The sequence below is a fragment of the Octodon degus genome, unplaced genomic scaffold (genome assembly GCF_000260255.1).
Source record: "Octodon degus isolate 3935 unplaced genomic scaffold, OctDeg1.0 scaffold00033, whole genome shotgun sequence".
Taxonomy (NCBI): domain Eukaryota; kingdom Metazoa; phylum Chordata; class Mammalia; order Rodentia; family Octodontidae; genus Octodon; species Octodon degus.
The window spans coordinates 1,067,059-1,079,815 of NW_004524609.1; the positions used below are offsets into that span (position 1 = coordinate 1,067,059).

Sequence of the window (12,757 nt, forward strand, 5' to 3'; positions counted from 1 at the left end):
AAAAAAAAAAAATTCAGTTGACCATAAGATACATTTTCAATTCTAATCACACACTAAATAATTCTTTCCTGTTTTTGTTTTTGTGTTGTACTGAGGACTGAACTCAGGGCCTCATGCATGCTAGGCAAATATGCTACCACTGAACTATATCCTTAGCTTGAGGCTGCACTGTAATTCTCTAAAGTTTTTTGAGAAACTATTATTTTTCTGTATCACTAGATTCTACTGAACCTACTTTGTTGAAAATTTTTGAGCCTATGTTTACAGGGAATGCTGATCTACAACTGGGAGACGGACAGAGTCTTTGGTATTTATCTGTTGTCAAACCCTGGGCCTTCCTATGCGACCCAGCCATCTTGCCTTTTAGGTACACCCCCAGGTCTTTTGTAGTCTTAGGGCTTTTTTCCCTGAGACAGGGGAATGACTAGGTCTAACAGGATCTCCAATTCTAGTTTTTGAGGAATCTTCACAATGATTTCCACAGTGGTTGTACCAGGTTACCCAGCCCCCAACAGTGGAAAAGGGTTCTTTCACACACACCCCCCCCACAGCCTCTCTAGCAATTTTTAAAAAAATGTATCTGGTACAAGGTCTCACTATGTAGCTTAGATTCATAGTGATCCTCCTGTTTTCAGCCTCCTCAGTGCTTCTCCAGCATTTGTTAGAGCTGACTTCTTGATATTAGTCATTCTTTCTGAGGTGAGATATTTCTACGTGAGACAGAATCTCAGTGTTATTTTGATTTGCATCTCATGAATGAACAGTGATGTTGAACACGTTTTCATGTATTTATTTGCTGTATTTCTCCCTCTCTAAAGTATATACTCATCTCCCAAGCCCATTTTTGGATTGGGCCTTTAAATTTGAAAGATTTGCTATTTTTGAGTTCTTTATATGTTCTCAAAAGTAATACTCTGCCTGAACAGCTACCAAACATTATTTCCCACATAGTGGGCTGTCTCTTCAATTTGCTATTGGTTTTTCTTGCTGTGCAAAACCTTTTTAATTAGATGAGATCCCATGTGATTAGGGTTTTATTCATAAAGTCTTTGTCTCTCCAATGTCTTCAAGAATTTTATCTAGTCTATCAGCAGATTTAATCTTTCTGTTTTAATATTTAGACTTTCATCCATTTCAAATTTAGTGTAGTACACAGTAAAAGGTAAGAGTAGAATTTTATGGGCCCAGAAGATAGCTCAGTGGCTTAAGAGCTTGCCTAGCAAGCACAAGATCCTGAGTTTGTTCCCTGGTACTGAAAGAAAAAAAAAAAGAGTAGAATTTTAATCTCTAGCATGTGACGATCCAGTTTTTCTAGCACCCTTTATTAAAGAGGCTCTTTCTTCCAGTGAATGTGTTTCACACCTTTGTCAAATGTAAGATAGCTGACTGTATCTGGAGCTGTTTATGTATGTTCTTTTTCATTGATCCTTGGGTTTTTTTTTTTTTTTTGCCAGTACTATGCTATTTTTATCACAGTAACTTTATAGCTGTTTTATCACAGTAACTTTCTAGTGTAATCTAAAGTCAGGGAGGCCAGGAAGATGGCTCAATAGAATAGGCAGTTGCCTGGTAAGCACAAGGTCCTGAATTCAATCCCTGGTACCACAAGAAAGAAAGAAAGAAAGAAAGAAAGAAAGAAAGAAAGAAAGAGAGAGAGAGAGAGAGAGAGAGAGAGAGAGAGAGAGAGAGAGAGAGAGAGAGAGAGAGAGAGTCAGTCAGTCAGTCAGTCAGTCAGTCAGTCAGGGATTGTGCTGTCCCCTGTCTTGCCTTTGGTTGTACATAACTGCCTTTGCTATTTTAGGTCTCTTAGATTCCAAATGAATTGTAGGATTGTTTTTTCTACTTCTGTGAGATATGCTGTTGGAATTTTGATCAACTGCATTAAATCTGTGTAATAGTCAAGGAGGCACAGTAGTCCCTTGCTATTTCACGGATCAACTTTCGTGGATTTTCAAGAAATATTAATCTAAATCATTTATCATAGATTTTTTGCTCTATCACAGCATTTTGCAGTACATTATACATATGTTAAAATTACATGGGTTTCAAAAAATATGCAATGTATTAATCATTGTAAATGTCCTACTAACCTGTTTCAAAACTGTTTCATCACTATTTTATTTTTTTCTCATTAAAATGAATAAAAATTATTTAAATAATTACACAGGTTTTCAAGTTTAGAAAATGGTCAAGAACATCAGAAGTGTTTTTAAAAGTGCAGGAAAGGTTTACAAGAGTGTGGGAAGGGTTTATAAAGCATATATATATATATTAGTATTCATATGTATCCACAAATTCTGAGTTATATTTGTAAATACAACACTGCTACTTCACTGATTTTCATTTACCACTGGGTTGTCTGGAACGTAAATTCATGACAAGCCAGGGACCAATGTATACGGCCATTTTTACTATATTGGCTCTTCCTACCCAAGAGCAAGGGATATTTTTCCACTGTTTGATATCCTCTTTAAGTTTCTTTTTCAGAGTACTAAGCTTTCAATGTAGAGATTTTTTACATCCTTTGTTAGACTGATTCCTAGGAATTTCATTTTTTGGATGCTATAGTGAAAGGTAGTTTCCCTAATTTCTAATTTTTACCTCAGTCAGTTTCTATTTGTATACAGAAAGGCTACAGATTTGAGTGTTGACTTTATACCCAGCTACTCAACTTGCTTATTAAATCTAGCAGTTTATTGTAGTTTTTTGGGGGTCCGGCCCTAGCTCAGGTCTTTAAGTGGCTGCTTCCACCAAGCTGTCAGCCTCAGGTTGCTGTAGTTCGATCCCCACAACTCTCCAGCCAGCCAAACAAGCCCTGAGGGCATTCGGAGCAAAAAGAAATAAAAATAAAATAAAAAAAAATCCTAGGTAGAGTATCGTATTCTCCTCAAATAATGATAGCTTAACTTCTTCCTTTCATATAATTATTTTATTTTCTCTTGTCTAACTGCTCTGATCAATGTTTCCGGGACTATGTTAAAGAGTGGAGACAGTGGACATTCCATGTGTTGTTCCTGATTTTAGAATGAAAGTTTTAAGTTCTTGTCAATTAATATGTTCGCTGTTTACTTGTCATAAATGACCTTTATTAGACTGAGATAAAGACCATCTATTCTGATTTTCTGTAGTTTTGTTTTGTTTTTTTTTAACTTGAATGAGTGCTAGGATTTGTCAAAAGCCTTTTCTGGGCGTAGTGGTCCACACCTATAATCCCAGCTCTTGGGAGGCTGTAAACAGGCGGATCACTAGAGTCTGATCTAGTAGTAAGACCCTGAACACCCTGTACACTCTTCCCTACAATACAAAAAAAAAAAAAAAAACCCAAGAACAAAAAACAACCCTTTCTGTATTCACTGAGATGTGCATCTGATTTTCATGTTTGGCTCTGTTGATATGGTCTATTACATTTCATTTACATGCATTGAACAATTCCTGAATCCCAGGGATAAAGCCCACTTGGTCATGGTGTATTATGTCCTCGATGATTTGCTGCACTTTGTTTGTCAGCATCTCACTGAGGATTTTTGCATCTATGTCTATTAGGGAGATTGGCCTATAATTTTCTCTTCTTGTGTCTTGCGCTAGTTTTGAGATAAGGCAAAACGCTAGTTTTACCTCCAGGAATGAATTAGGGAGGGGTTTTTGGGTGGAACCTGGGATTGAATTTAGGGCTTTGCGCTTGCCAGGGAAGCACTTATTCTACTGAGCCATCTCCCTGGACCTTAAATTAAGGAGTACTGTTATCCTTTCAATTTCATTAGAGTTTGAGTATTGGCAATAAACTGTCTCTAAATTTCTGGTAGATTTAAGCAGTAAATTCATCAGGATCAGGATCTATCTTGGTTTTTAAATTAATTTTCATTTTTGTTGATTGATAGTTATTTTAGGACATTTGTGTCTTGATTTAGCTTTGGTAATTCATATTACCAAAGCTAAATACGTATTTATGTATCTGTCTATTTTTTCTGCATTTTCCATCTTCTTAGAATATGTTCTCAAAGTAGATATAGATGACCTGGATCAAGATACATTGTAATTTCACCCTTTCATTACTAACTGTATGGATGCCAGTCTTTTCTTTCTTTCTTTTTTCTGATAAGGATGGCTAACAGTTTGTCAGTTTTATTTAGTAAAAGGTGAAAGATTTATACGATCTCAAGAGAAACCAGAGTATTGTCAATTTTATTTAATCATTCACAGAAATAACTTTTATTCACTGATTCTTTGTAATGGTTTTCTAGTCTACAATGCATTAATTTCTGCACTGATTTTTATAATCTGTCGTAAGGGCTTTTGCCTTAGCCTGCTCTTCTTTTTCTAGAAATTAGAGGTTCAATGTTAAGTTGTTTATTTGCACTTGCTTTTCCCGATATGGATATTCACTGCTATAAATTTCCCTCTTAGGACTACTGTCAATGTGTCTCATAAGTTTCAGTGTGTTGTACTGTTGCTATCATTTAATTGTATGAACTGTTTAATTTGTTCTTTTATTTCATCTGTAACCCGTTGGTTGTTCAAGAGGATACTGTTTAATTTCCTTGCGTTTATGAAATTCTTTTTTTGGCGGTACCGGGGATTGAAGTCAGACCCTTGCACTTGCCAGGGAAGCACTTATTCCACTGAGCCATCTCCCCGACCCCCATGTTTATGAAATTCTTGTGGTTTCTTTTGCCATTGATTCCCAAATTCATTCCACTATGGTCTGATAATATGCATGAAATAATTTTAATTCCTTTGAAAGTACTTAAGCATGTTCCATGAGTCAGTATGTAGTCTATTTTGGAGAAGGTCCTATGCAGAGATGAGAAGAATGTATTCTGATGTGGAGTGGAGCAGTCTGTAGACATCTACTAGGTCCATTTTTTATTTATTTATTTTTTGCGGTACTGGGGATTGAACTCAGGACCCTGCACTTGCCAGGCAAGTGCTTATTCTACTGAGCTATCTCCCCAGTCCCTAGGTCCATTTGTTAAAACATTTAGTTCAGTTGTAGTATTTCATTTTTGATTTTTTGTATAATTGATCTGTTTCAGTGGTGTCTTGAGATCCCCCATAAGAACTGTAAGGTATTCATTTGATTTTCCTTTTTTAAAAAATGTATTTTGTAGAAGGTCTCCCTACACTGCTCAGACTCATAGTGATCATCCTGCTTTCAGCCTCTCCAGCACTGGGATTACAAGCGTGCACCACCACACCTGGACTCTGTCACTGGTTCAGTGCACCTGGGGACAGGGCTAGCATCACATGCAGGATCAGGGAGAAAAATCGAGTCCCTGCGCTTGCCTAAGCAGGCACTTAGTTTGCTGAGCTATGTCGCTGGTCCTTCATTTGATTTTTCATGCTTGTTAATATTGGTTTTATAAAGTTAGCTGTACTGATATTCGTTGCATATATATTTATGGTTTTTATTATTTTCCTCTTTGATTGTTCCTTTTAAAAGATGTAGTTATTTTCTTTGTCTCTTCTAATCAGTCTTGGCTTGAAATTCACTTTGAATCCTAAATTTAATCCCCAGTGCAACCAAGAAAGAAAGAAATAAATTTACTTTGATCCATTCTGCCAGTTCATGTTTTTTGATTGGAGAATTGTGAGCATTAACATTGAAGGTTATAACTGGCAAGTACCATAGTCATGTTATTCTCCTGTTGATGGCTCCCTCTCTTTATTTTCCTTCCCTTTGTTTAATGGTTTGTCTTGCCTGGTGGATTCCTTCTGTTGCAGTTCATGAAACTGTCCTTCTTATCTCTTTCTAGAATGTCCTTCAAAACATTTTGCAGTGCAGGATTGGTGGTCATAAATTTCTCCAGACATTTGTTGTCATGGAAGAATTTCATTTCTCCATTCATTTTGAAGGATAGTTTGAGGGTACACAAATCTGGGTTGAAGGTTGTTTCCTTTAGAACTTGAAATACTTCACTCCAAACTCTGCTTGACTTAAGAATTTGTATTGGTAAGTCAGCTATGATTCTGATAGGCTTTCTTTTACAAGGGTTTGTTTCTTTGCCCTAACAGCAATTTTAAGTTTCTAATGTTGGAATTAATATAATCTTGATCATGATATGCCTGGCTGAACATTTTTTAAATCATGGTTGATTGGAGTTCAATTATGCCTGACTTCCCTGTATGTCAAATTCTTTTTCCTTATCAGAAAAGTTTTCTGCCATGATGTCTGTGAACGTTTTTTGGTAATATTGTGCTATCTCCTGCTTTTTCACTGACTCCAATCTTTTTATTTTTTTTTTCCCAGTCAATCTTAATTTATTCTTCTTTACCTCATCTAGCAGCTGCTGGATTGATTTGTCATGGTTCCTTGCCATTTTTGAGGAATCTCTGTTTTCACGACTGCTAACCAGACTGTCTTCTATTATCTAAGATCCTGTCCTTGCATTGGCTTATCCTGCTGCAGATACTTTCAATGCAAGTTTTATTCTCCTGGACATCTGCTTGAATCTGCCTATGGATTCCATTTTATTCCTCTGCTATGCATTCAAGGCCTCCATACTTTTCTTAAGCTCTTCTATTTTTTGGTCTGTATCTGCTTTAGTTATTAAGCATAGTTTTCATTGTGGATACTATCTCTGAATTTATCTGAGAAATTATTTCTGATTTGATTCTCACAAAAGCCTCATTCAATTGCTTTGAGTTACCACTTCAGAGTGGGCAGGTGTGTGGCTTTTGGATTGTCTCACTTTACTACCCACTGGATTTGCCGCTGGTGAACAGGGTGCCTGGTGCCTGGGGCTGCAGCTTGTTTAAGTGACCTCCTTTTTTTTTTTTTTTTTAATTCCTGGGGTGATGCTACTACATTGCCTTTGGTAGGTTGCTTTATTCCTAGCATTTAGAGTCTTTAGGAAATGACTACTTCCCTGAGGTATCTTTCAGAGGTAACTGGTTTTGGGAGCTTGAGTCTGTTACAGAATCATACATCTTCAATTTGTTGAGGATGAGAAGTTACTTCTGTTTGGTCCAGCCCCTGGTTCTTTGGTACTATGCCACAGTATTTTCTTCTTCTTCTTCTTCTTTTTTTTTTTTTTTTTTGGCGGAACTGGGGATTGAATTCAGGCCTTTGCATTTGCAAGGGAAGTGCTTTTTCCACTGAGCCATCTCCCCAGCTCCTAGCCACAGTATTTTCTATAACCCTGAATCAATCTCAGTCTTGTCACACCAGGAAGAACAGCTATTTAGAACCACAATGTTACTTTTGGCTATAGTGGTACTATGAGCAAACACACCTTGAAAATGGCAAACTGCTATAACCATTAATTTGCCACTTTTAACCACGTGAACTAGATTTGTAGTAATATAACAGAATCTAAAACAGAAAATCATATACAGTATATATGTACTTAATATGTAAATTTTACCAACGGGGTTAGAGAAAACATAGAAGAGGTAGAAGAAGAGATTAGAGGACACTGGCTAGAGGCTGGAGGACAAAACTGGATCATGCTAACTTTGGAAAAATGGTGTAAAAGACTGGAAGGAAATAGAGAAGGAAGAGATCAGAACAGAACAGAATCACAATCACAAATAGGTTAGAAACCACGTTCTCACTAAACATCAAACAATGAAGGAGAAAAAAACTCAACTAAAACAAAACCTCAACAATAACAATAAAAACCAACAAGAGAGCAAAAGGAAAATAGTCCACTTCCAGATATGTCTCTGCTGTCACTGGTAAACGTGTAGAGATAAGAGTCCTGACCTGGGCCAATCTATCCCAGCAAGCCAGCAGTCACTTTCTGGTGGGGTACTGGATAATCTCAGTAAGCCTGCACCTTCTGGCTAAGACCAGACTCATTCCACCTGCAGCCGTCAGTGCACCTTCTTCAGTGTGAGCGCAGCTGGAAGCCGGTAGATGGAGCCAGGAGCTGCTCTCAGTTCTGAGCTCAGCTGGCTTTTCTCCAAATGGCTTCTAGCCATGTGCTGTCTTGAATGAGAGAACTTAGCCCTTAGTACTCTCTGCCAGCTAATACAGTCCTATACACGTGTGGCTCCCTTCCACTGCTGCATCTCTCTATGGAGGCCTCTGGGGTCACCAGGTTTGAATTCATCTTGTGCAGTGAGTCCAGTCTCAGGGAGAAGGCATTGCTGGCTTTCTCTTTTATCCTCCTTCAAGTCCCTCCCCTTACTTTCTCCATGGGCTTCAAGTTGCACTTCTAATCCCCTACCCCCGGGTCCAGGGGACCCACTTCCCTCCATCTTTTTTTCCTAACATTCCCACATCCCAGCATCTGGACAGCAACATATGCTGTTACAGTGGCTCTTTTTCTTCTGCTTACCACTGTGCCATCTTGGTCGGATGTACTGTGATCCTTTTTTATTTTTTTATATTTTAAATGAAACAATTTATTATATTGTTATAATTAGTCAAGTCTATTTTTCTACGTAACTTGCGAATTTTTCAACATCAAACATTTTCATCATTTGTTTCTGTTCATGTTTTCTTGACCACTGTCTTCATTGTTCCTTCTACATTGCCATGCTATACCTGAGGCAAGTAAATATTTTTAACAATTGACAAAGGACTTGTACATTCATTTGCAGCTATCTTATTAATGCAATTTTCTTCAGTTATGTTCTATGATAAGTTCCTGAAAAATATTGTTCACAACCTTCATACATCTTCAAAATGCATAAACTGTTGTACATCGAACAGCCTGGGGACAGACTCCCGGGCGCTGCCTCTGCCCTGAGGACATGGCCAACCTGCTTGCCTTGCTGCTTTGGAGACTGTGTGGAAAAGGTCTGATTCTTTTTTAAAGAAAGGGTTCTCACTATATAGTTCACTTTTTTTTTTTTTTTTTTTTTTGGCAGGACTGGGGATTGAATTCAGTCCCTTGCACTTGTCAGGCAAGCGCTTATTCTACTGAGTCATCTCCCCGGCCCCCACAGAGTCATCTTGAATTTTCAGCACACAAATCCTTTTTGTCTTCAAGGTAAGTAGTGTAATTCCTTCTTTCAATGCTGGGACTAGTATCCTCTCCAGTCAACTTTGGTGTTTTATCAATTTTAGTGATATTTTTGAAGTATTAGCTGTTTGTCTTCAGTAATTTTTCTATACTATGTGTTCTTTATTTTACTGATTTTCACTCTTTATATCTCTCTTTTTGTTGTTTTGATTTTTGGATTTCTTCTTCTAATGTCTTTTTGCAGAAGCCTGCTCTACTGAGATTGTTCTTTTATGATATACGAATACAGTGTTACAAACTTTCTTCTAAGACAGCTTTTATTCAATCAGAGCTTTTGTTATTATGTAGTCCAGGCTGGCCTTGAAATTACAATTTTCCTCTTCCACCACAGCAACCATTGAAGAACAGTAGCCTTGGCGCTCCGTGGGCCTCAACAAGGTCCACAAGGTGACTAAGAATGGGAGGAAATCAAGGCATAGCCGCTGTTGTGGACGCCTCACCAAACACCAAGTTTGTGTGGGACATGATCCGGGAGGTGTGCGGCTTTCCCCCTATAAGCAGCACACCATGGAGCTACTCAAGGTCTCCAAGGACAAATGTGCCCTCAAGTTCATCATGAAAAGGGTGGGGACACACATCTGGGCCAAGAGGAAGCATGAGGACCCGAGCAACATGCTGGCCGCCATGAGGAAGGCGGCTGCCAAGAAGGACTGAGCCCCTCTGGAGTAAGGCTTTGTATAAAAAAGAAAGAAAAGGAAGTTACAATTTTCCTGCCTCAGCTTCCTAGTGCTGGGATTATATACCACCACACCTGGTTGACACAGTTTCCAATGTTGTAGTATTTTCACTACATAGTATTTTTTCCTGTGAAACTTTTCCTTTGTCTGATAAATTATCTAGAAGCATGTTTAATTTCTAAGTGTTTATCTTCCTATTCCTGAATTTGTCATCTGAACCAATTCTTCTGACCAAAGAATACCAAAATGTATTTCAATATTCTGAAAGAATATAGTGCTTTTAAACTATTACATCTTTTTTAAAATTAGTTAATTCATTGATATAGTTTAGGTACATAATGCTCACATTTATCATAGGGAATTTTAAACAATTACCTCTGCAACATTTTCCTATTATAAAAATGCTGAAGTCTTTCACAAACTTACCTCCTTCAGTTATGCATCACTCCACCAAAATAATTATTTATAGTCCTCAAACAACTACTTTCTTTTGAAGGTTGTTCTACATATGAAAAATATCGTGTTTTTATTATTTTCTCTTTTTATACTGGAAATTGAACCCAGTGGCACTCTACCACTAAATTATATTATAGAAATTTTTATTTTTTAATTTTGAGACAGATTAAATTGTCTAGGGTAGCCTCAAGCTTTTGACCTTCTTGCCTTTGGAACAGCTGAGATTATAGATGTGTACAGTGCCACCCAGCAGAGACACTATCTTCATCCAAAATAAAAAATGAATGTTATATGCACTCAATTGTTAGGCAGTGCAACTGTAGCTACTATCACTAAGTTTAAGTGGAGAGTTAAAAAGGGAATCAATATCTTTATTATTTAACTGGCTTAACAACGTTATGAAACCAGAAGATTCTGTAGCACTCAGTTCAGTTTTATTTAATAACAAAAATCAAAAACAGGTTTTTAAATTACAAAATATTCTCATAAAAGAAATTATCTTTTGGTAATTTGAATCATTTTACTTACCAATAAACATGTCCCAACAGTGAAAGCGTAAAGCAAGCTGAATCACCAAACTCGGTAACAATATCATCATGGCTTTTCTGCTTATTAAACACTCCACCAGATAAGATCTGTTCCCCTTCTGCAAGCCTTTAAAATATAAATTTACAGGTTTTTTTAAAAAACACCGCATGAAGATATTACAATTACAGAGACAGATAAAGTTCACAATACTGATAAACATGTGCTTAGAATCACGTGGAAGCTGGCAGTTTGTGATCTTAAAACTTCACTTTTACCTCTAAAAAGAGAAAGCATTAATTAAACTTAGGTTCTGCATGTCTGGGCAACACAGTCATTATTTATACAAGAAGAAATAGAAGATGATGACTTATATTAGAGAAAAATGTAATTCTTTACCCAACGTGTGGTGCCTGTTAGCTCTACCAATCTTTGCAAAAGGAATGTGCAACCAAATTATGTAAGACTAACATTTTAATTAAAAATCATTTTAGGTTTTATGAATGAAATTTCAATAGCACTCGACTTGTCAGTTATGTTTTCTTGATACAGAAAATCACAAAGATTTCCTGAAAGAAAAAACCTGATTTTATTATTTATTTTTAGCACAGAGCGTTGATGGCTTTTTGTTAGTTGTTTTTTATTAAAAGTACAATCATCTGCATCTTGTACAATGAATAACCACTAAGACAACAATCTGCAATGTATTAATTACTGCAAATGTGCCAGTAATCAGTTGTGAAATGTCTCATTGATATTTGTTTCTCAATAAAATTATTACAAAGAAAAAAAAATGCAATCATCATGTAGAAAACCCTAAGGACACAGACTCCCCTGAAGATGTCCTTTTACTGTCCAGGTAAGTTTAATTTGTTTTACCCTACAAAGACCTTACGAGCATGTAACTACTTAACCTGGGCATGCAGTTCAGTGGTAGAACACTTGCTTCGCATGAACACAGTAGATTGAACTCTCAACACCACATTCTTATATAAATGGGCTAAGAATATCCCTGGATAGCTCAGCAGCACAAGTGTCTGCCCGCCAAGTGCAAGGTTATGAGTTCAATTCCTGGTACCAAAAAAAAAGTTGAAACTGACATTATGGAATGGCAATATAAAAATCACCATGTAAGACTAACTAAAAAATTAAATAAGCAAGTTTAAGAGTTCAACACTAAAATCTTTGGAATTTAAGATAATCTAGTAGCCAAGGATTTAGCTCAGTAGCACAGTGCCCGCCTAGCAAATGCAAGGTCCTGAGTTCAATTCCCAGTACCAAAAAAAAAAAACAAAAACAAAAACAAAAACAAAAAACACACACACACACACACACACACACACACACAAAACCTCACAAAACAAGTTCTAGTTATATCTCAGAAATCTCAGTTATTTTAATTAGCATTAATTAAAAGATCATCAGTCACTGGACAAATAATACAGTGAGTTGTAAGTGTGTTTGTGACAATCTTATAGGAGTTACTTGTATCTTCCAATGGTGAACCTCCAAACAAATTACAGAGAGGATTTTACAAATAACTCTTTAGGCACTTTCACCAGTAATCTACCTTTTACATCTCACAAGAATTTAATGGAATATAACTATATCTTCCGCTGCCTTTTTTTTTTTTTTTTTTGTATTTTAGGGAAGGGCTACTGGGTGTATAGAGTCTCACTACTAGATCCGACTTGTAGTGATCCATCTGCTTACAGCCTCCCAAGAGCTGGGATTACGAGTGCCACCACACCCGGTTTCAGTTGCAGGCTCAGCACTCCGGGGGCAGGGCTGGCACAGCAAGCCTGGGGATCAAACCCTGGCCCTTGCACCTGCTCGCAGGCACTTCAATCCACTGAGCTATTTGGCCGGCCCTAGCTGCCTCTTTGGAATAGGTATTGCCGACTTGGTTTCAGTGTAATTAGCAAAAGAAGTGCTCTTCTAATTCTGCTCTCTTGTTTCAAACAGGTGGGCAGTAGTTTCTAAATAGAATGATCTCAAAAAGAAACTGTAGTCATCTAGAAACATTACCCTTGAATGAAAGGCCAAGCATTTTTTTTAGGCTTACTCAATCAAATCAGTTTAACTCTAACAGCAAATCTGAAGACAGGTAAGAAGAATTATTTATAA

At 37.1% G+C, this 12,757-nt stretch overlaps 1 protein-coding gene across 7 annotated transcripts in view; it reads right to left on the reverse strand.

Moving 5' to 3' along the window:
- Positions 1–12,757, reverse strand: part of Cdc27 (cell division cycle 27) — an 85,081-nt gene that overhangs the window by 48,192 nt on the left and 24,132 nt on the right. For all 7 annotated transcript variants that reach the window (XM_004629998.3, XM_004629997.2, XM_012514499.2 and 4 more), the window contains exon 4: positions 10,634–10,759. In XM_004629998.3, coding sequence (XP_004630055.1) covers positions 10,634–10,759 — 126 coding nt within the window. The remainder of the gene's footprint in view (positions 1–10,633; positions 10,760–12,757) is intronic.